Source organism: Nematolebias whitei, chromosome 4 (genome assembly GCF_014905685.2).
Source record: "Nematolebias whitei isolate Nwh7 chromosome 4, NemWhi1, whole genome shotgun sequence".
Classification (NCBI taxonomy): domain Eukaryota; kingdom Metazoa; phylum Chordata; class Actinopteri; order Cyprinodontiformes; family Rivulidae; genus Nematolebias; species Nematolebias whitei.
The window spans coordinates 12,511,062-12,533,646 of record NC_056501.1 but is presented as its reverse complement, the minus strand read 5'-3'; the positions used below and the strand labels follow the sequence as shown (position 1 = coordinate 12,533,646).

At 38.9% G+C, this 22,585-nt stretch overlaps 1 protein-coding gene across 1 annotated transcript in view; it reads right to left on the bottom strand.

Moving 5' to 3' along the window:
• enox2 (ecto-NOX disulfide-thiol exchanger 2) overlaps positions 1 to 22,585 on the bottom strand; it is a 171,200-nt gene that overhangs the window by 51,781 nt on the left and 96,834 nt on the right. The window contains exon 4 of the mRNA XM_037675199.1: positions 4,411 to 4,566. Coding sequence (XP_037531127.1) covers positions 4,411 to 4,566 — 156 coding nt within the window. The remainder of the gene's footprint in view (positions 1 to 4,410; positions 4,567 to 22,585) is intronic.

The window sequence follows — 22,585 nt, the reverse complement described above, 5'->3', positions numbered from 1 at the left end:
AGTCCTCCCGTTGTCACGGGCCGAGTTTCTCACCAGCTCCAGGATCTCGGCGGTCAGGTAATCGATCACTGCCACCAGGTTGACGGGAATTCATCCAGGGCACCTCCTTTTCCTCATTTGGGATTTAGGGCTGTAGTTGAGGTATTGTAGATTTTGAGATGTTAATCAGCTGTTCCTGGTTGTTAAAAAAAACACCTTGTTGCCATGGTTATGCATCATAACAAATGCCCCAAATTAAAAAGGTTTCAGTAAAACTCCTTCCAGCTGCACAGCATCTGATACCAGAGGAAATAATCATCCAAAAAAAGTGATTTACATCCAGAAAAAAGAGGAATTAAAATTTTCATGCAGCCACCCGTGCAGCGCAATTCTAGAATTCTAGAATCCGATTTGAAATGTTAACAAGAAAGATGTCAGATTTCTTTAAGAAAATGGACTTAAAACATTAAGACACGGTTAATTTTAAAACACAGTTAAAGCAAATTAAAATACTGTTAGTTCTCTCTTCTCTTCCTCCTCTTTGAGCAGACCCATGTGTTTAATATCATCTGAATATGACACAGTGACCCGTAAGAGTAGGACAGACTAGAATTAAAGGTTGTCTGATGCTGAATTATGAACAGCTGATATAAAAACAGACTGAAACTGGAAAAATACAGTTAACAGGTAGAAGGGCCACAGCTTGTGTGGGTTTAGGTAGAATGCCAACAACATTAGTGACACATTTGTAAGTGTCCATTATCGTGTCCATTAACAATGAACTTGTCTTCTTTAGACAGAGTTGTTCAGCTTCACTCTCAGGTATTTAAGCCTCTTTGCAAAAGCACACTACTGTAGAATCAGACGACTTACAATCTGAATTAAGCTGAATTTCAGGTAAGAAGCATCTTTGCAAATTTACCAGATAAGAGATAAAGCAACTTGCAACAAATTCCATTCAATTCAACAGTTTATAAAACATGTTGTGGTGCTGATGAAACAGATACATTTATTGCTAAACGAGCAGGTCCCTCTTGTGAATGAGTCCTCGTGGCTCAATGAGACTAGCCTGTATTAATAAAGGTTGAATAAAAAAATCTCTCTTTAGAGGAATCCTGTAAACATGCTTTAAACTGACTCTTCTAATTCAAGGAAGCCATAACTTTATTTTAACTATTCTTTCTAGAAGATTGTACTTTAAGGTCCATATTTCGTTTTGTTTTTCTGCTACAGTACTACATGTTTTTCTTCATCAGTGTTGACATGCACAGAGGAGACGATGGATGAAATAGAAGAAGCATGATGACACCATGAACTCAAACCACAATGCAGTGGTTATTATGGGGGAATGACTTCTATCATTAAGCACCAAAGTTCTGCTGCTGAAATTTGAACCGTATCACAAGTAATCAGTTCACTCTGAACTTTTCTTGTGAGAAATCATGTCATTGTTGACTGCAGCTCCATCAGTTATAGTAAATACATTAAATTATATTATATTACATATAGTTATACAGCTGAAAACAAGTTTCTGTATAAATGGGTTTCACACCACAACTTAGCCAGGAAAGTTAATACATAGAAGTCTGAACTGGTTTAGTTCTGCTCCCCAACAGAGGACTAAGTTGTGAAAGACAATGAGCTGTAGACCTCAGCAACAAACCTCAGAGGGTTTGCTTTAATATGAAGAAGTTCCTCCTGGATGTAACACTTGACAATTGTCTACCTGTTATCTTGACTATGTAAGAAATCAGGTCCAGGTGGTTTTGCCTCAGTGTTAGAAAAATGCTGTTATGAGATTAAGTGCCTTTTCAAGAAGTAAAACGAGAACAAAAAATGGGTTCGGGATTGGGGGCCCGTTGCTACGGGTTGTTTGGTCCCGATACAAGAGATGCAAGAGTTTGGTTCGGTTTGCCGGTAGTAAGTTGGACCCCATCAGGGTGGGAGATGGACTCCGCCAGGGCTGCCCGTTGTCACCGATTCTGTTCATAACTTTTATGAACATAATTTCTCTGTGCAGCCAGGAGGCAGAGGGTTTCCGGTTCGGTGGCCTCAGGATTCCATCTCTGCTCTTTGCAGATGATGTGGCCCTGTTGGGGTCATCGTGCCAGGATCTTCAGCTCTCCCTGGAGCAGTTCACAGCTGAGTGTGAAACAGCTGGGATGAGAATCAGCACCTCCAAATCTGAAACCATGGTCCTCAACCGGACAAAGGTGGACTGCTCTCTTCAGGTCGAGGGTGAGGTTCTGCCTCAAGTGGAGGAGTTCAAGTATCTCGGGGTTTTGTTCTCGAGTGGGGGAAGAATGGAGCATGAGATTGACAGACGGATTTGTGCAGCCTCTGCAGTATTGCGGACTCTGTGCCAATCCGTTGTGGTGAAGAGGGAGCTGAGCTGTAAGCCAAAGCGTTCCGTTTACTGGTCAGTCTACGTTCCTACCCTCACCCATGGCCACGAGCTTTGGGTAGTGACTGAAAGAATGAAATCGTGGATACAGGCGGCTGAAAAGAGTTTCCTCCACAGGGTACCTGGACACTCCCTTAGAGAGAGGGTGAGAAGTTCAGTTATCTGGGAGAGACAATGAGTAAAACTGCTGCTGCTCCACATCGAGAGGAGCCAGTTGAGATGGTTCGGGCATCTGGTAAGGATGCTCCCTGGGCTCCTCTCTAGGGAGGCGCTTTGGGCATGTCCGACTGGGAGGAGACCCTGGGGAAGAACCAGGACACGCTGGAGAGACTATGTCTCTTGGTTGGCCTGGGAACACCTTGGAGTCCTCCCAGAAGAGCTGGAAGAGGTGGCTGTGGAAAGAGATGTCTGGGCTTCCCTGCTCAAGCTGCTGCACCCACGACCCGACTTCTGAACAGGCAGAAGATGATGGATGGAAACAAAAATTTTCTAAATGACTTAGGATCATAACAAATAGTAAAGAACTGGTGGGACAAAAGAAAAATAAAGTGCAAAGTTAGAATAAAGAACCAAAAAATGAACTAAAACAGCTCCTGCTTCAATCTGAGTCTCACTGGTTGAAGCTCTAGTTTCCTCGGTCTGTGACTCAAAGTATTCCTAAGAAAGATACTTCTCCTCACACACTGACTTTAAATGAAAGTATCTGATCAATAAATGTGATTATGACAGGAATAATAACCAAATCAAAAGCATCTTACAATGGATTGCAATTCTCCTCTAAACATGTATCAGAGATAAAGAAAAACTTTTACTTGTCTAAGAAAAAAATTGTGACATACTTTAAAGTTGTGAAATTGCTTTGACAAACATATTTAATTATTTAGCCTCAGGTTGTTGATGCTCTCCTGAAAAGTTTAGTTTTCTCTTAACTTTAAAACTGAATAGGAAAAAAAACCCCATATGCATATGCAGCTATTTTAATAAGCTTATTATACATGCAGCAGTTTCTAATAAATCAAAAATGCACACACGAGCTATAGAATATCTTAAAAAAGGATTTATAGGAGTTAGGTAAAAAAAAATAAAAAATCTACCTGACAATGCAGAAGCACATGTTTTGTCTATTAGGAATATTAACTCCCCAAACACAAGATTTATGAGGATATTTTGATTAATTTATACCTAAAGATCACCATATTTGTTTGACAACAAGTCCCCTAAGAGAAAAAACTGAAAAACAAAGACGGTATCAATCAAAAGATCCTTAAAGCTCAGCTTCTTGCTATGAATAATTAGGACTTACAGAAACACAGTGGCCTTCACAGAACACCTCTGATCAAGTTGCTCTCAAGATTTCCATAATTTGTTTTTTGACAAATAGTCAAATTGACAATTTATCGGTTTGACAAGGGTTTTTATACTTTAAGCATTAAAAATAACAATTTAATAAAGTCTGAGGCAGAATATCTCATGAATACATAACCTCAAATATCTTAGAGATGAATCACTTAAAGAAATAAATAAAATCTGCTGTCTGCTCATCCTGTCACTTTTTCCCCAGTTATACATCGACTATAGAACTGATCTGTGGAGCACGGTTCTAAAATGTTTTCAGCCAAAATGATTTATGTAAAAAAAGTGAATGCATCTTTTCAAAACATAATTTTCCCCAAGTTAAAATGTCAATGGTTTCTGAAATGTCAAGTTTCCAGTTCAAATATCTGTAAAAAAAGGTAGTGAACTGAATAAACGGAGGGCTCAAATATTGAGATAAAGACCTTATTTCAAGACATCCCTTAGGAAATTTGGCTTTGGGTTTTTATTTATTTATACTATTTTCTGAAGGAAAGGAAGCATTCAACAGCTACAGGCCTAAAATATGTCCCTTTATTGGCATTTTGTTTAGAAAATTGTTGGGTCAAGCCTCCAAATTCCCAATAAAATAGAGCTAGTGTAGCCATTATTTTATATAATATCCTTTTAAAAGTAAAGCCCTGGCTGGTGGCTCATGCAGAATCAGAACTTACTGGGATTGGGGGGGAACAGGGTGCAGCTCTTGCAATGGATGATCTCCTTTATAACCGGTAAGTCCTGGGACACGGGTGCAGGCACCAAACTGAGGCCGGGTATCATGGGGTTCATGGGCGTAATTCCAGCCATCATGCCAAGGCTAGGGTCAAAATCTGGAGGGTGGAGGGAAATACAAATATAATCAAACCGTAATTATTTTCTTGGATACAAGTAACACAGGGAAGGCATCACCTTAAACAAAAGCTCGTTTAAAAACAGAAGTCTGGCCAAGATATCACATCAGCCCAAACAAAATCTCCTTCGTTGCACTTTACATAGTGCGCTTATTCCCTCTGTGATTCTTCAGTCAACATCAGTGACACCCCAGCAGCATACACACACACAGCCACTCATAAATAAACCACATCTTAAACAACATGCATTTTTAAAGACGTTTTTACTCAGTCACTATTTCTCTGTCACCCCAGCTGTTTGAATGATGAACTTACAGATAATGTAGTTGGGTTTAAAACCTGCAGAGCAGATAAGATTTATTTGCTGTATTGATTTACACAGCGGGCGGTGAAAACACGCACACAAACGTTTAAAAGCAACGCGAGCATCTACGGCCACCAAACACACACTTACGTGCACTTGAGTCCCTGTGAGGAACTTTCTGAAATGGAAATGACTCTACGAGGCACCTGGAGCCCTAAGAACACCTGCAGAGGATTTAGAGTTGATAATTCCACTGCAGCGCGTTTAAAGCTGAGGCATCTGTGTGCAAGCATGCAGGAGCATGGCGCACTAAAACAAATCCTTCACTAGAGATCATACGTACACTGCATGTGTGGAAAATTGTGACAGAATCCATCTGACGCACGAGTGGAAAAAAGTACTTTGCATAATTATTTGCTGACTGTGAGACAGCTGATGGAATTTAAATTATGAAGTGTGGGGAAAAAAAAACTGTCTTTAAACCTTTTCTTTAGCTTTTATGTACATTTTGCTCCTGCTGAGTTTTGATTTAGATAATATCTAGAAGCAAAACTAAATCTACCGTATTTTTCGCAACATAAGTCGCAGTTTTGTGCATAATTTGCATGCCCTGTGACTTATACACCGACAACATATTTATGGATTTTCCCACTTTATTAGACATATTTGGACTGATGCAACTTATAGGGCGGTGTGACGTTTACGGCGAAAAATACGGTAATCCATCAGTTTAAAGCAAGTGAGAATCTTCTGCATCATTCTGAGTGACCGTCTACAATTGTACGCAAGTTATCCTTTGATTTAAGGCTGATGAATTTTTTTCTGTTTACCTCACTAATTATTGTCTTTTTCTTTAAACAATAATTTATTTTATGTCATAATTGACATTTTGTTACTTAAACATGGTTCATATCAGGATCTGTGTGGCAGTTATATAAAAATAAAACTCACTTTTTCTTTAAAAATACTACAAGATGATTGTTAAAACACCATAAATGAGACGTTTCCTCCTCACTGTTGAACGTAAGCTCGTCTTTGAGGATTGCTTTCTTAAAGTATTACTTACATTTATAATTGAAAAGGCTTCCAGACAACCTTTAGCTTAGATGAATCTAATGTTTTAAAATTAGTGTTGAACAAAATAACTGAGGCCTTACAGTATTGAAACTTGCCCACTGTCCAAACAGATCTTTTCTTATTTCTGCTCCCAATAGATGAAGTACTTTGGATGAAAGACGAAATGTTTCAACACAAAGAAACCGTCCAAAGGACCTGACTTAACTTTGTTGGATATTTTACTTGGATTATTGAGCAGGAACTTTGATGTGTGCTCCTAATACTTTAAGAAGAGTCTGCTGGGTGTGATGGACTGGAAGCTCTCGTTTTATGCTGGATTCAAAAAATTAAAGAAAGAGCAAACGCTTCTACTTCTAATAACTTTTACTTTATGTTCTTGTCTGAGTAATTTGTTTATTAATAATTTTATTTTATTTTACTTTATGCTCCATCGCTTGCTTATTGGAAATACAGTAGTTTCTCATTTTTCGTGAGGGTTTCCGTTCTCAGTCCCCCCGTGATAAGTGGAAAAACCATGAAGTAGGAATAGTAGTATATATATATATATATATATATATATATATATATATATATATATCAGTGTTTCCCCTACCATTATACAAGTGGGATGCCCTGCCCCATCTACCGAACCGCGCGCACCCCCACCAACCCACCTGTCGGCACTGATGTAACGCTAAGCTAGCAGCTCGCAATACAGGTGTGCTACCTAAAGCTAAAGGCAGCCTCTTCCCTCATGCTGAACCCTTACGCTGAAATGACCCCCCCACACTCAAAAACTGTCTGTACAAACAGCGCAAGGCTCAGATGTCTCTGTCTCTCACCGCCCCTCCCCCGCTCTAAAACTGTCAATTGTAAACCCTTCCCACACTCTTGCTATAGTCCAAACAACGTTTCTAAACTCTAAACATTCTACAAGAGCACAGCATGTCATGCTCTCCATGCTCTCTGCCACCGGCTGCACTCTGCCAGCACTCTGAGCCACGCCCACTTCTCTGCTGCAGGGCAGAGATCATGACATGCTGCAGGAGGGAGCTTATCCCTGCACATGTGGGCTGCACACAGGTGCAGCAGGTGCTAAATAATTTTAAATAATTGATTTTAAAAAATGATGCCGATCGTGTGGCTCATGTATCAGTCAGACAATTGTGTGTCATGTCCAATCTTATTTTGAAAAACACAAAAGAGCGAGTCCGCAAAAGTTGAAGCATGAAGTAGCGAGGGACTACTGTATGACATTTTTGCTGAAGAACCCCCCCCCAAAAAAAAAAAAAATCTGTTTTGCCTCTCCAAGTTAAGGGCTCTGTCAGTGAAGGTCTTGTTTAACAGCTTAAGAGCATATTTTTTTCTTGCCAGGAAATTCAGCTCAGTATGCATCCTTCATCCTCCAATCTGCATCCTTTGCTTAGTTCTGTGCCCAGAAGAAGCCACAAGCTGCTCTGAATAACAAATTCAGTCCAACAGTCCTATGAGGACAAGTGAATAAAAGGTATTTTAACCTAAGAGTGCATCACATCTCCAGTGCATCTTAATATTTCCCCACTTGACACCAAAGAGCAACCCTTAAAAGGCATTGTTTAAAAGGAAAATTACATATTTATATATTATTTTCTGAATAATACTATAATATATATATATATATTTTATAATATAATATATAAGATAATATTTCAAAAATAATTAAGCAAATTGTGACCATTTTAAAATCACCAAAATGTAGATTAATTTTGAATGTCAATGTTTTTATCATTTTACTTTGATGTTTGTACTCCTGCACTTTATATTCAGTGTACTAATACCTTCCAATAAAAACAGCAGCAAATTGTTAAGTGGGCTCTTATTACTTTATTTTTAATGGCACTCAAGCCAGCAAAGAAACCCATTTAGTTGCTGTAATATACATATGGCCCGATGAATATAGAACCGTTTTATGAAAAGCAATTTTCTTTAGGCACACTGCCGCAGATAAAATTGATGACCCAAATGACAATGAGTGAGTGAAAATAACAAAAGATTATCAATACTAAGGACACAGAATAGGTGCCTGGAGCATGACAGGATATAATAAATATGTTTGACTGATAAAAACTGGCTGAAGTACAAAATGGAGAGGAGAGAGATTAGAGAGGCCAGATATAAGAAGTACAAAAAATATGAGCATATCAAGTAAGATTAAAAGAAAATGAATGAAAACTATATATCTACTAACGACCTTACCATCTATCTCTAACAAGGTGTCGGAGTGAGAAACGGGATAAGTAGCACCCTTGTTGCTAAGCAATTGATGATTTCTCCTTGATGTAAAGTGAAGGAAAGATGGAGAGCAGGGGAGAAGATAAGAAATGGTGGATGGAGAAAAGCTTAAAGTTTAGCCTGAATGCAAAAAAAAAAAAAAAAAAAAAAAGCTTTGTGTGGAGCAGAAAACACTAAACCATATGAAAAGCAAATTTTGTAGTGTGAGACTCAAGGAAATATTGTACATTTATCTACAAAGGAACCACTTTATTGTCTGACAAACCAAAGCTCCTCTGTTGCCATGGCATAATAAAGATGTATGCTTCTGAGACCGTATGTTGATGCAAAAGCAAAGTAGATTTCAGAGCACATGGAGAAAACTATCTGGTGCTATTTCACAGTAGTGCTGCTCATTTCCCCAATAAAAAAAAAAAAAAAAAAAAAAAAAAACTGGACGTGTGAGAATGTGCGCTTGCCTCTATTTATCCTCGGCCATTAAAAGCTTGAGACCTGAAGCAAAAATGTAGCAGAGCTGTGTGTAATAAAGGAGGTTATTTACTTCTTCCTAAGGATTTCCAGCTCCACCAGAGTTCTCTCATCTCCATTTTCAACAAAATAGCTTGAGGACACGTTTCATCACTGACAATCTATTATTTTTCTCCCTTTCACCGCAACTCATTATAACAAGAGCTGTAAGTGGACACAGATGAACGTGCAGTTTTCTGCACTGAACTACATTTACCATTCGGGTGTGCTGCTGTGATCCAGATTTGAAATTTGAAATGCTTCAGTATTCAGAGTGCTGCTTAACTTTGATTTCATGCAGCTGTTTTCACTTTTTCTGCTCCCAGTTTTGCTTTTGCTGCTGATGCCAGCCATTAATATCAGCCAGGCCAGGGAAAAACATAATAGCACGACAAGGGTTGTAGTGAAATGCTGATTACTGAAACAATAAACAAAAATCCTTAAGTCCAGATGTATTACATTCTATTCATCGATTTATTTTTTAGCCCTCAGACTTTCTTCAAGAACAGTGATTTCAGATGACTACATGTTGGAGAACTTTGCCACATTTTAAAGTGCTAATATGACCTGATGTCACCAAATCAGTTAAAGCTGCAACATTATGAAGATGATCAGAGGGGAAAACATTGATTACCTTGTTTAGTTTTAGTTACAATTTTTGCTTCTTTGGGTAAAACTTTTAAACAGAGCTGATATCATTTTGCAAGTGTTCAGAAACCAACTAATCTTCCATTCATCCATTATCTTTAGCTGCTTCTTCCTTTTCGGGTCACTGGTGTCCGTATCCTGTGCGAGAGGTTGGGAACACCCTGGACAGGTCTCCAGTCTATTGCAGGAACATAGAGACAAACAACCCTTCGATCTCTCGATCACACCTAGTGTCATGATCAGAGGTCTCTGCTTGTTCCCCGTCTGTCCTCGTCTCTGCCCCTTCATGCCATGTTCACATCCTCTGTTCCTCATCTGGCTCACAGCCCCTCATGTCAGGTTTCTGCTCCTCTCTGTCATCATGTTTTGTTTTCTCTGCCCCGGTCATGTGTCACGTCTCTGTTCTGCTGTCAATCTTAATGCCATGATCATGCCTTCTGTCATCTCCCCGCCCACTCTTCCCCGCTGATCATCAGCGCTAATTCACCTCACCTGTTCATGCCCATATTTATGGGCTCCTCTTACCACTACTCCATGCTAGATTATTAAACCTCTCATGATCCCTAATGTAGTATATCAAGCCATTCATAGTTTCCAGTCCATGCCCATATTAAAGGGCTCCTCTCACCACTACTACGTGCTAGATTATTAAACCTCTCATGGTCCCTAATAGAATATATAAAGCTATTCATAGTTTCCTGTTCATGCCTGACCATCACGTCTTGCCTTTTGGATTTTACAGCCCCATGCCTGTATCTCAGATTCATCATCTTGCCTACCCCTTTCTGGTTTTGGATTCTGCCTTCTGACTACAGTACCGATTCCGCTCCCCACTACCTCGACTACGCCTCTTGGATCACGCTCTGGACGTAGAGCTGTCTCCTGTGTATAGACCCTGCCTCGTCTCTCGGACCCTGCTTTTGGATTTGCCCCCCACGAACCACGTACCGCGCCTGTGACGTCAACGCTGCAGATTCTGACAGTTGGCTCTCACTCCCTCCTGCCGGTGAGGATCTGTCCCCGTGACTTTTCCCTGCAGCTGCTTAAGATAAAGACTGTTCTTGTTTTTTTCACTCGCATCTGGCAGATTTAGAATCCTAAAACTGGTTTTGAGACACCTAGGGACAATTTAGAGTTACCAATCAGCCTAACATGCATGTTTTTAGTCTGTGGGAGGAAACCGGAGTACCTGGAGAAAACCCACCATGCATGGAGGAACATGCAAACTCCACCCAGGCAGGTCCCCATCTGGGATTCGATCCAGAAACCTTCTTGCTGAGAGATGGCAGCTATAGCAACTGTGCCACCATGATGTCCCCAAGTGATCTTCCTTGTAAACCAATTTAAGACAAAATTTCACCCTGTTATGCGGTTTTTAATTACTGTTGCTGTAACTGGAACACCAATTGCAACAAGAATTTTTCCCATTATGGAAAACTGGACTGAAGTCATGGTAAACTCAAATTCTACCGTACATACAGGATGCAAACAAACACGTTTACAACTACATGAACTTAAAGAAGTGTAACAAAAATCCAAATGTATATACAGTAGCTTGATGGTCAGTGCCGCAGTTTTGTAATTCTGAGGTTGCAGGTTCAAGCCCCGGTTGCACCTGGAAGGGCATCAGGCATAAAACAAATTGCCAAATCTTTCATGCGAGTTTGCTCGCTGTGATGACCCCTGAAGAAGGGAGTAGCTGAAAAAAACTTTACTTACATATTTTGTGTCCAGTCACAGTAATTAACTACAGTAAAATAAACAGATTGTATTATTTGATGTGATATAAACAGTAATCAGTACTTTATAGATATATCATATATACATCTATAGATGCTTCATACTATCTGCACAGCATTATAAAACTGGTTAAGTATTTGCTATGCACATATGCAGTGTTTCCCCTACCATTATACAAGCGGGGCGCCACGCCCCATCAACAGAACCGAGCACCACGTCTACCGAACCCCACCCTCCACCCCCACCCACCTGTCTTTACTGACGTAACGCTAAACTAGTGGCTCGCAATGCAGGTGCACTAGCTAAAAAGCTAAAAACAGCCTCTTCCTTCACGCTGAACCCTCAAGCTGAACGCACCCCTGCCACTCGAAAACTGTCGGTACAAACCGCGCATGGCTCAGATGTGCGTCTCAAACACTGATATCTAAGGTAATTACATAACAAACAAGATGACACTTTTCACAACTGAGCAAATGGTGATGTTTAATGCAGCACAAGCATTTCTCATAATCCAGAAATGCAAATCTAGCATCTAGCAATCAGACTATATCCACCAACATCTAATAGTATTACTGTAGCAACTTAAACGGTGATGAAAGCAGGAGTTTTGATTCAGGAGGTCTTCATGATGCTGCTGCCATCTTTTGGAAAAGAATAGTACAAAGTCGATCGTTCAGTTAAACCACAAGTGGACTACTGTTCAAGCAAAAGTTGTTCCAAGGAATTATTTCCATATTAGCTGAGCTCAAAGTTCAATATGAACCACTAACTGACCATAAAATAAGCCTTTATTGCCAATTTTCTTTTATAGTTTTCTTTTGTAAGTGGGTGAAATGGCTATATTGTTCCTTGTAGCGATGTTCATTTCATGTACCGGCAAAGTCCAGGAATTATTTTACTTCGCTCTTTTATTGCCTGTTGCCATTTACTGTTCTACCTCAAGTGAGTGATCCATCAGAAAGCAGATGCATTGCAGGAGATCAATAGGATTTCAAAGTTAATCAATGTTGAAATTACATTTACTGTACACTAGAGCATGTTGAGGGTAGAATGAAGTCAATAAATAGTAGCTATCACTAAATGCTTCACATAAAGCTCAATACAGTCATCACATAACGCTAAGGGATGAGTGACTCACACAGATATCTAAAATCACAATGGACGTTTAGAAAACTAGAACAAATCTAAAGACCTCAAAGAGCTGTACATTCACACAGTTTGACAAATGCTGCTAAATTATCCATCCATCCATTTTCTTTACCCGTTTATTCCATTTTGGGTCACGGGGGTCGCCGGTGCCCATGTCCAGCAATCACTGTGCGAGGGGCAGGGTACACCCTGGATGGGTTGCAAGTCCATCACAGGGCCACATAGAGACAAACGAGACAAACAAACATTCACTCTCTCACTCACACCTAGGGACAATTTAGAGTTACCAATTGGCCTAACATGCATGTTTTTGGTCTGTGGGAGGAAACCGGAGCACCCGGAGAAAACCCACGCATGCACGGAGAGAACATGCAAACTCCACCCAGAAAGGCCCCTGGACCGGGGTTTGAACCAAGGACCTGCTCGCTGAGAGGCAGCAGCTCTACCAGTTGCGCCACCGTGCTGCCTGCTGCTAAATTAAACTTGCTGAAATGTTGATTTCTTTAGTTTAATAAGAACGTTTTTGAATGCAGTTGATAATAGAGGACTGAGCATTTATTAGTTTCCCCAATAACTTATTGTTAAATCATAAACTAACAAAAATTCCAAATGAAGGAAACGAACCATAAAAACAACTCAGTTTTATACATTAAGCTAACACTTAGCCAATGTTTTTTGCTCTTGTTTTTTGAGAGGAGGGATGGGTTTGTCTGCCTCAGTAGAAACTCCACAGAGAGATGGAGAGCACAAAGCTTCGCTTGAAGAAGAACAATAAAAGAAACCTGGAGCTGGGTCCACCCACACATGGTCGCGCATCTGTCTGATCCTTTTTACTGTGCACGTCTATGCGCTTCGCTTTGTATTTTCTCTCACGTTGGAAGACTGAAATTCACAAACATCTTCTTGCCAACACATCTCCACTGTACCGTATTCAAAAGAGTGCGTAAACTAATATTACACACACTCTTCTTGTCTGCCATTGTTTGTTCAGCCCAACTGTGTTCTCTTGATGTTAAATAGTCTCTCTCCAGAAGGTTTGCTTAAACTAATTACATTTTAATTAGCCAGTAAATCAGAATGAGCAGAAAGATGAGAAATAAAACCTTGACATTTGATTGTTTCAAACTCCTGGCTATTAATGTCATCATCTCCCCTCCCTTTCTCTCCTCTGATTTTCAGGGTAAATGTCCCTTCAAGCAGTCTGTGGTGGGTGGGAAGTTGGAGGAAACAGGCGATGGCTGTGAACGTTGTCTGATAATATTCTCTAATGAGGCGAGATAGCCATGCCACCTGGAACCTCACCAGTTGCTGCCTCTCTCAATCTCTGCCAATTGTCACCATCTTTGCATTTTCATACAAATGTCGACTTAATTTATTTTTCAGCAATATTTAGGATGCCACTGCCTGGAGGGCAAACAGAAAAGCTTCCTTCAGTTTGTAAAAAAAAAAAAACACCTAATTTCATTCCATCTAAATAAGAATCGATATCCTCATGCAGGATACATCGTCTATGTCTCACAAATGTGACTGTTAATTATATTTAGCCTGAATTTCTTACACTTTCTAAACAGAACGAATGGATATGTCTGCGTTAAACTCCTGCAGCGTCAGACCAGAGCAGCTCCTAAGCAGACTGGGACCAGGAATTTAGTCCAAAACTTTAGAAAACCTTTACAACAGCGCAATAACTGTCATGCAGTGTCTCCAGCGATGTTAATCAAGGTGTGCAAAGATGTAAGAATGAGAACAACCTGATTTATGTCTGCAAATGATAAAAGGAGCACAGTTTCAGTGAGTATGAAACGAGGCATGACATCAAGTTTTTAAAAATTTCAGTCGGTGCTGAGGGCTGGGGTTTGCGGCAGCTGTGAGGGAGAGATGAGGGCGAGTGGGGTGTAGCAGACAAAAGACATGCCTGTTTATTTAATGAACACTTGACTGACCCTGGGGGTTGCTTATCTTTTCTCTGGAGTGTTGGGGAATGTGTGTGTATTCATGCAAAACTACAGGTATCTAAATTAATTCTGATAAACTTGCAAATAAATTTGTGTGATAAACTAAATGGGTCCCTCATGGTTGAGTGTGTGCGCGCGTGTCAGCGTTTTAAAGAAATAATACTGACAAATGTTACTTTGGCTGGACAGCAGTTCTGAATTAAAAGCCATAATTCAAGCAAAACTATTTTCTGTTATTCAATCTGCTGCTGGGGTTGTGGTCGATCCCTGTTTGGGGTCTCCAGATGTTAATGTTTTGTTATGAGAGTTGATGTGGCAAACCAGCTCGACTCTTAGAAAAATCTATATCTTCCAGTGATACTGGGAAAGACTGAGGTGCAGCTACATTTGCAGGTTAGGCAAAACATATTCAACCTTCAAATTCAAATAAATAAATCAAAAGACAGGCAACAACAAAAAAACTAAGGCATCTCTGCTTGCAAAGACGAGGAATGAATTTAAAACATTCAGTGTTGTCGAGTGAAATTAAACATTTTGACAAGAATTATTTATAGATGGTTAATAAAGGATTAAAAACCTCTCACGTTTTCCGCCTAATATTTACCTAAACATTTGTAGATTTTTATTCATGTTTACTTATTTCCACAAAGTAAATGTGAAAGTTGTTTTCATGGTTGTGGATATACAACTTTAGCATGATGTTGCGTTGTGGATGTGACCGCGATGATGCTGATGACCTCATGGTAGAAGCAAAACGAGTATATTAGTTAAACATAATTTTAAAGACTATTATGTATACCAATGACACTAAAGACCACTTTAAAGCACTGATCTATTTACAAAAATACAATAAACTCAGACATTTGTACTGGAATATAAAAACATTCAAATAGAAAATGCAATAAAAATACAAAAATACATGAGTGTGGTAACCTTCCTGTGTGAGTTGAGGAGCTGCCTGGTGACCGGGGGGAGCTATCTGAAATGACAGCAAATTGTGTCTCAGCACATTTTAGTTTCTGTTCATTCTGCTTCTGTACCGTTAAAAACGCTGAGGTGCTGCATGCATCACAGTCTTTTAATGGTTTTGCAAACTCAGCTATTTTTTTTTTCCTGCATCATGTTAGATGTAACGTTTTTGACACTGATAGAAGCAGTGACGAGGTTTATTTTCTAAATGAAAAGTGACAATCTGTAACACTTCACATTATTGGAAAAATGATTGCAGAAATATTTATAGTAGTTTGAATAATACAGTTTTTTTTTTTTTAGAGGAATACTTGTTTAATTAAAAAAAAACATTTATTGTAGAAATGCTGCATTTTAGCACATTTGCTGAAAAATTGCTTTTCACGTTAACTTCAATGCTACAGGACTAGTTAAAATGCAAATGTGAAGTACAACAACAAATGAATGTTAACCAAGTGTGTAATGATCAAAAAAAAAAAAAAAGGTAAGTTGTCAAAAGTGATAAAAGTCTGGTTCTACTCGTGTAGACACTAGATCTGGAGGATCTTGATTCAGGAAAGCAGAAATAAAAAAATCTGCAGTGCTGAATAATTAAAAAAAACATGTAGGGAGGTCCGTCTTTTCAACAAAGCAGACGAGAAAATCCAGAGCTTTACATCTGGTTCTACTTATGCTCTGTACAAGGGAAAACACTGACAAGAGGAAATCCATGGTGAACTCCGTGGAAGGAGATATTTTTCCTCTCTGTGTCAGAAGTCAAATATGTTAAAACCAGATGGTGATTCCTGCTGATTCAGTTCTCACAAAACTAAAGGATTCTTACTCACCAAACCGCAGACACCCTGAGGTCAATAGTATTGAATCATATGAAGCAAAACCATACATCCATTTTAGTCATCAAATAAATTCTTGTGATATTTCTCTGTCCTCCTTTCACCAAAGGAGAAGAATACTGACTTTTCTTTTTTTCTACAACCACAAGAACCTCATCTTCTGAATGATCAATGCTAAAGTTCCTTCTGCTATTTAAATTTCTGAATTATTTAAATAAATATGCGCTTTTTTATAATCTCCCCAAGCTGAACAGTTTAAATTTGACTACGCCCTAAACTGCAGAACTGCACAGCTCAGAAAAACTGACCCTGTCGAAGCTGAGCAGCAGAAAATCCAACTGCAGCTGCAGCTATTAACGGAACAGAGCAAAGAATCAATATTTTCAGCAGAGATACGATAGACCCCACCTTCACTGTCACACCTGGGTCAGATTCCTTACAGTAAACTGTCCTGAAGCTTGGCCTGCAGATCAATAATGTGTTGCAGAGGTTGTTTCCCAGACGAGTCACAGTTTGCCCCCCCCCCCAGCCTGGTCTTCTCAGAGGATTTGGGACCTATTGGTTCATGATGCGTGGCCTTGTCAACACTCTGCCTCACCGGCTGGCAATCTCCAAGTTGCAGTGTGCAAAATTACATCTACTTGGAATAAACAGCGGAGTTTATTTTATTCAAACTACCACTAGGCCTGTTGCAATAAACAATAAATCAATTAATCGCATATAAATGAAAATTGTCAACCTCATTTTCATTTATCGGCTTCATCGTTTCTTTGTGTCTCTCTTTCTACTGGAGACACTGGATGACAAAAAGGCTCAAATTCGGTGCTCTTCACTGACCCCTCCCTTTCTCTTAAAAAAATAAATAAAAATACTTTCAACCGTCCAAAATCGCGTTTTTGGATCGTTAAAAGTAGCTAAACTGAGAAGCTAAGCTACGAGCTAAGCTAACAGGCCAACCTCAGGGAAAAAAATCTCTGTTTTGTCGAAGCTCCAAAATTCATGGTTGAAACCCGTGTCTTTGTGTAAAGTTGTTTTTCTCTGCAAAAAGAAGTTGAGAACTTGTTAACTGATTTTTTTATTAAAAGCTCCGTGTGACAAATGCTATGCTAAAGAGCTCAAACCACAACGAGCGTCCGCCATTTTGAGAACCGAAAAACATGGAGACGGCCCATGTCACGTCAAGAGGCCTCCCTCCCATTTTTCTTAAAGAGGCATGCTGCTCCATCCTTTGGTTCAAACAGTCTTATACTACCATAGAGTGGTAAAAAAAAATGGTACTACACACAAAACAAATTACCAACATTTCTTCTTAAATTTGACACTAATTACTAGTTATTGTCAAATTTCAAACAATATTATCGTTTATCGCAATAATTTTGGAGAAAATTAATCGGCCAGCAAAATTTGTGACAGGCCTAACGACCCCATTTACACTTGTCCTGCAATAAATATAACAATAATGCTGGTCATAACTTAATCAAGTCAAGGATGTTTCCCAGATAGCTTACTCTACAAAACCTTAATATGTTCAAAGCCTACGAGTCCAAAAGCCCCATTGCAATAAAACATGAAATAAGGCTGTTGAAACAAAATAAAGTGAGCTTTGTTGTCTTTAAACATGCTGAAATAAGTTCAGCTTGGGTGACAGTGTGATGTGTTTTTCTGGAAAAGTGTTTTGTCTAACTGTAGCTCATAGTGTGACACCTTTGTGTGGGAGAACTAAAACAAAGTAAAAACAACAGAAATCAAGGAAAGAGTTTCATCTCATAGGAAAGGCAGACAAGCAATACTGCAGATGCCATAATGCAGGATACTGAATCACATTACATACAACCTCTAGGTACCGTCATGATTGATAGTTTTGAAGAACGGCACAATAACCCTCTGTGTAACAAACAGCATATATCACACTGTGTGCACAATCTTGACTCACGCCTGTGGCCTAAGTCTTATCTCTCCCACCACCAAAACACTTCAACACAAATATATACTGTAATAAGAACTTTCTAATATACACTACCGAGTTCTGTACATTTACAGAAAGTAAAACTGTCACAATTGTAGATGCGCACCAGGTTTTGTCAGACTACAGAGTTAAAGGTTTTGCCCAAAGTGCTCGGTTTATCCAGCTGTCTGTCTGGATAAATCCATCTGGCTCAGGGCGGGAAAAGACTGCAATGAAAATACAACAACCACCACCCTGAAATCCAGACTAACTGTGGATAGAACAAAATATGTACTTTAAAACATTTGAGAAGCTGACAGTGTCTGAATGCACCTAAAACGTACACAAAATTACAACATGAATAAAGTGTGCACAAGCAGACGTGTAAAAAAAAAACAAAAAGTCAAGAGGCAAGGAAAAAGTGAGCATCAACCTTCTGTCGTCTGGAAGTGAAACACAGAAGAAAAAGATGAGGAAGTCAATAACTAATCCACCTGGCAGATGAGGACTTGCCATACAGACAAAAGTAAGCAACACTTGGGGGCCCCCAACCAGTAAAGGGTCCCACTGTTTGTCCTCTTTGCTCTCAACAAGCAGGTCACTGGTTCGAATCCTGGTTGGAGGCCTTTCTGGGAGGAGTTTGCATGTTTTCTCCAGGTACTCCGGTTTCCTCCCACAGACCAAAAACCTGCATGTTAGGCTGATTGGCAACTCTAAATTGTCTCTAGGTGTGAGTGAGAGAGTGAATGGTTGTTTGTCTCTGTGTGTCCCTGTGATGGACTGAAGACCTGTCCATGATGTCCTGCGCCGCTCGCACAGTGATGACTGGATATGAGCAGCAGTGTCCCCCGTGATACGAAAAAGGAAGAAGCGGATAAAGATAACGGGTGGATGGAACAAAAAAATATGCTACATGAGTTATAGGAGTTATCAAAGTGGAGCAGAAAAACGGAAAGAGCATGATTTTTTTTTTTTAAGTTCCAAAAATTGACATTTTTCAATGTACCTACAACATAGTTGGCTGAAGAAAATACTGACAGGCAGTGGCTCATTGAAGTGTGGACAGAAAACCAGACTGGATGAGGAACAACAAGCCAAGGAGGAAGAGGATTCACATGGTGAGGTATGATTGATGGTTGTTGTTACAGTACGGCACATGGACAGAGTAAGAGTTTTAGGAAGTATTTTCTACATAAAGCGACTCACATTGACATCAAACTGTATATAGCTCAGACAAAATGTAGTACTATGTTTATTTCTCCCTTCATCAAAATATTAGATATATAGTAGTCCATAACTTTTCTTAAACTAGAGATAGTTTTTTTTTTTTTTGTATATATTTTAACCACTTTAGTTCCCTCTCCTCCAAAAGTGACAGGATGATTAAAGCTGAATGAATACTGACCAGTAAAATAAACTAGAAACAAAAACAACGATCTGAAAGGGACTATGAAGAACAGGAATCTACAGTTCCAAGAGCAAAAAAGGAACAATAAAGGAGAGAAAGGGGAAAGAAGGGACAAAAAAAAAAAGAGTACATCAACATTCCAGGGAAAGAGGTATAAGAGAAGAGACAAAAATTGGGAGCCTAGAGGAGAGCAAGTAGAGTAAAGGTAGTACATTTTCACTAAATTACATTATTTTATAGCTTTTGTAGTTAACCTCTTATGCTCTCATGAGATTCCCTCCAGTAAAACAAGAAGGAAGAAAACTTCTTTCATAGAAGATCTACTGGACCATCAAGGCAATTCATGATCACTTAATGCTGTAAAAATTACAAAGCATAGAATAGTCAGTTCATCTCCAGTTTGAATAAATTTGACGGTTTTTCCCCAGATTCTCTATCCGCACATCACATAAAGCAGTAAGTACTACTAACTGTTATCCATACTAACTTACTCCTCACATGATTAATCGCCGCCAACTCCCTGAACTCTGTCTTCATTTTCCTCCCATCCCTTCACACACACATGGCTTTATATGACTTATCATATTGTATAACTTTCATATTTTTCTAAACATTTCATGATTCAAGTTGGACACATTCACTATCCTCTCTCTTCAGATGTGTAAACAACATTGTACATTGAAAATAGAAAAGGGACAAATGACAATTTTTACAGCCAAACCAACTTTTAATGTCCTTTTACAACTTATACAAATGCCTCTCTTGCCTGGACGTCTCGCTGTCCATCACCCTTCCATCCAGTTGGGTTTCCTGTCCACACTTGCAATGTGCCCATGGTTGGATTTCCTTCCAAGTATCACCTCTCTCAAATGCACCAACTTTTCCACAATGATCTAACAACTGTGCCCTGTCAGAGGAATAAGACACTAAATGAAGTGCGATATAAAATTATGAAATTCTGCTAATTTAGGAAAATACTAAATTTTTACTATATTGCCCACCTCTACCATGTAAAAATGCCCATCCTTAATATATACTGGTAGTGACAGTTTGTACATATGGTAATTAGTGGTGTTGACTTTTAATGTAGATTTGTTTTACTACTTTTTTATGATAATAATAAAACAAAGGTTTTTCCCCCCAAAAAAGATTTCGTAGGAAAGAAGGAAAAAACTTTTGTTGTGCTACTGTCTGGTTCACAGTATTGTAGAATGAAAATAGTGGCAGCCCTACAAAATCTTTCACCCTCAGGGCCTACTGGTACATTAAAGCAGACGTGAGGGAGGGCCCCCTTTACAAAGGCTTACTTTGGACTCCAAAATAGTTAAGTCCGCTACTGGCACCCGGATTACTTGAAAGCCAAAGGTGCTCCGGGAACAAACCGACTGTCAGAGCAGCATAAGACTTTGAGGCATTGTTTGACTGTCTGTGCGAACACGGAGTGCTTTGTGTTTGACTTTCATAGAAGGGTTGAGCTAAAACTGGACTGTCAGTTGAAATTAAAAGCTGAACTAAAGACATGCAGATGGTATGTTCTAGCACAGAAGTCAGCAGGTAATACATGTTAATATGATTAAGATGATGACATGACTTTGATAATGATAATATGACATGATGACAATATGACATAGTCCTCTTGACTATGACTATGATAATATGACATGACATTCATAATTATGTTAAAATGACTTTTTATTGGTGTAGCAGTCAACCTTGAATTACTTTGTACCTACAAGTTCTTGCAAATTGTACAAATAAACAGCTAGAATATCCAAGTTCTCTTTTATATTTCTGCTGCATCCCAAAAGTAAGGCTTTTACCCTTAACTATAAAACAGAACTAAAAACATGTTAGTCATGTGTGTAATAAAAGCCAAATTCCTTTGGTGATGGCATATAATGTAAAATAGCAGTAACTGAGCAGTTTTTCATTGTTCACCTGAGCAATAACAAGTAACATTTTCTTTTGAATTACCTGTGTCACACTATTTGTATATTCAAATAAAACTACCTGTGCATTTTTAGTCAGGATAATCTTGGGACAACTATTTTAACTGGTCTGACTGGTTTCCATAACTGAAAAAATAGGTTCTTAAAAAAAAAAAAAAAGTTTTTACTGCACTGAACTGATTAATTTGAGTTAGAGCTGATGCTTGAACAGCAACCAATTAAACTAAGGATTGGCTCAAAATGAGCACTGGAACTACTTTAGTAGAAGAAGAAAAAAACCCTCAGAGCTCTTCTCAGTGTGAGAAAATAAAGTAAATGGAGCTTGACCAACATTCGTCTCATTCTGCCGTGGGTTTATTGTATCTGTTAAGGCACAACATCTTTATCTGTAATATTAAGTTGCTTTGCCATCGATAAGTACGACTCGAGTCGGTTCTCATATTATTGGTTCTTCTCAGGTGTAAATCAATTGCCACCGTGACTCATTTCCTCGCTCTATGGGCGGGATCATCATTGCAAAGTGATCAGGTTTTTGTAGCGCAGTTAAGCTCGCGCTGAATCCTCTGATCCACAAATAAAGACAGAAAAGTCTGGACCTCGTCATTGCTCCATGGCACTACTTTTAGAGCTTCTATACTGAACTTGAACTAGAAAACTAGAAAAAAACAAAATCTCCACATCTGTTATGTTTATTCATCATATACATATACACATACCTTAATGTTAAATGTCACATAAGCTGATAAAGTAAATGCAAATCTTGTGTTTTAGCTAAAGTTATTTGTTAAGGGGAAATCAACTGAAACACTTTTCAGCGTTAACATTTATTCTACTTGAACTCATATTAGTAAAGGTGCAGATAAAATGTAAAACAAACAACAAAAAAATCAGAGCAGTAGTTTTCTAATATTCAACGTCTATTTAAAATGGACACCTTCAAAAAATGTCAGCAAAGTGACAATTGTGACCGTCTATTTTAATTTTAATAAATATTTTTATACTGGCAGCTGATAGGGACAAGCTATATTCACAGGTGAACTCAGCTTTACTGCTACAATATGTGCATTGTCCTCTATGTTGATCCACAAGATTCATTTGAGGGATTTTTAGATGCAGGACTTGGGGTAAGTAAACTTTAATCAACTGCAAGCTCCTACCATGTGAAATTGGTTGTTTAGGGAAAATCCTGAATCCTACATCCTAAAGTGGCAGCTGAGACTAGTGCTTGTTACTACTTTTTCAGCCTATATATATATATATATAT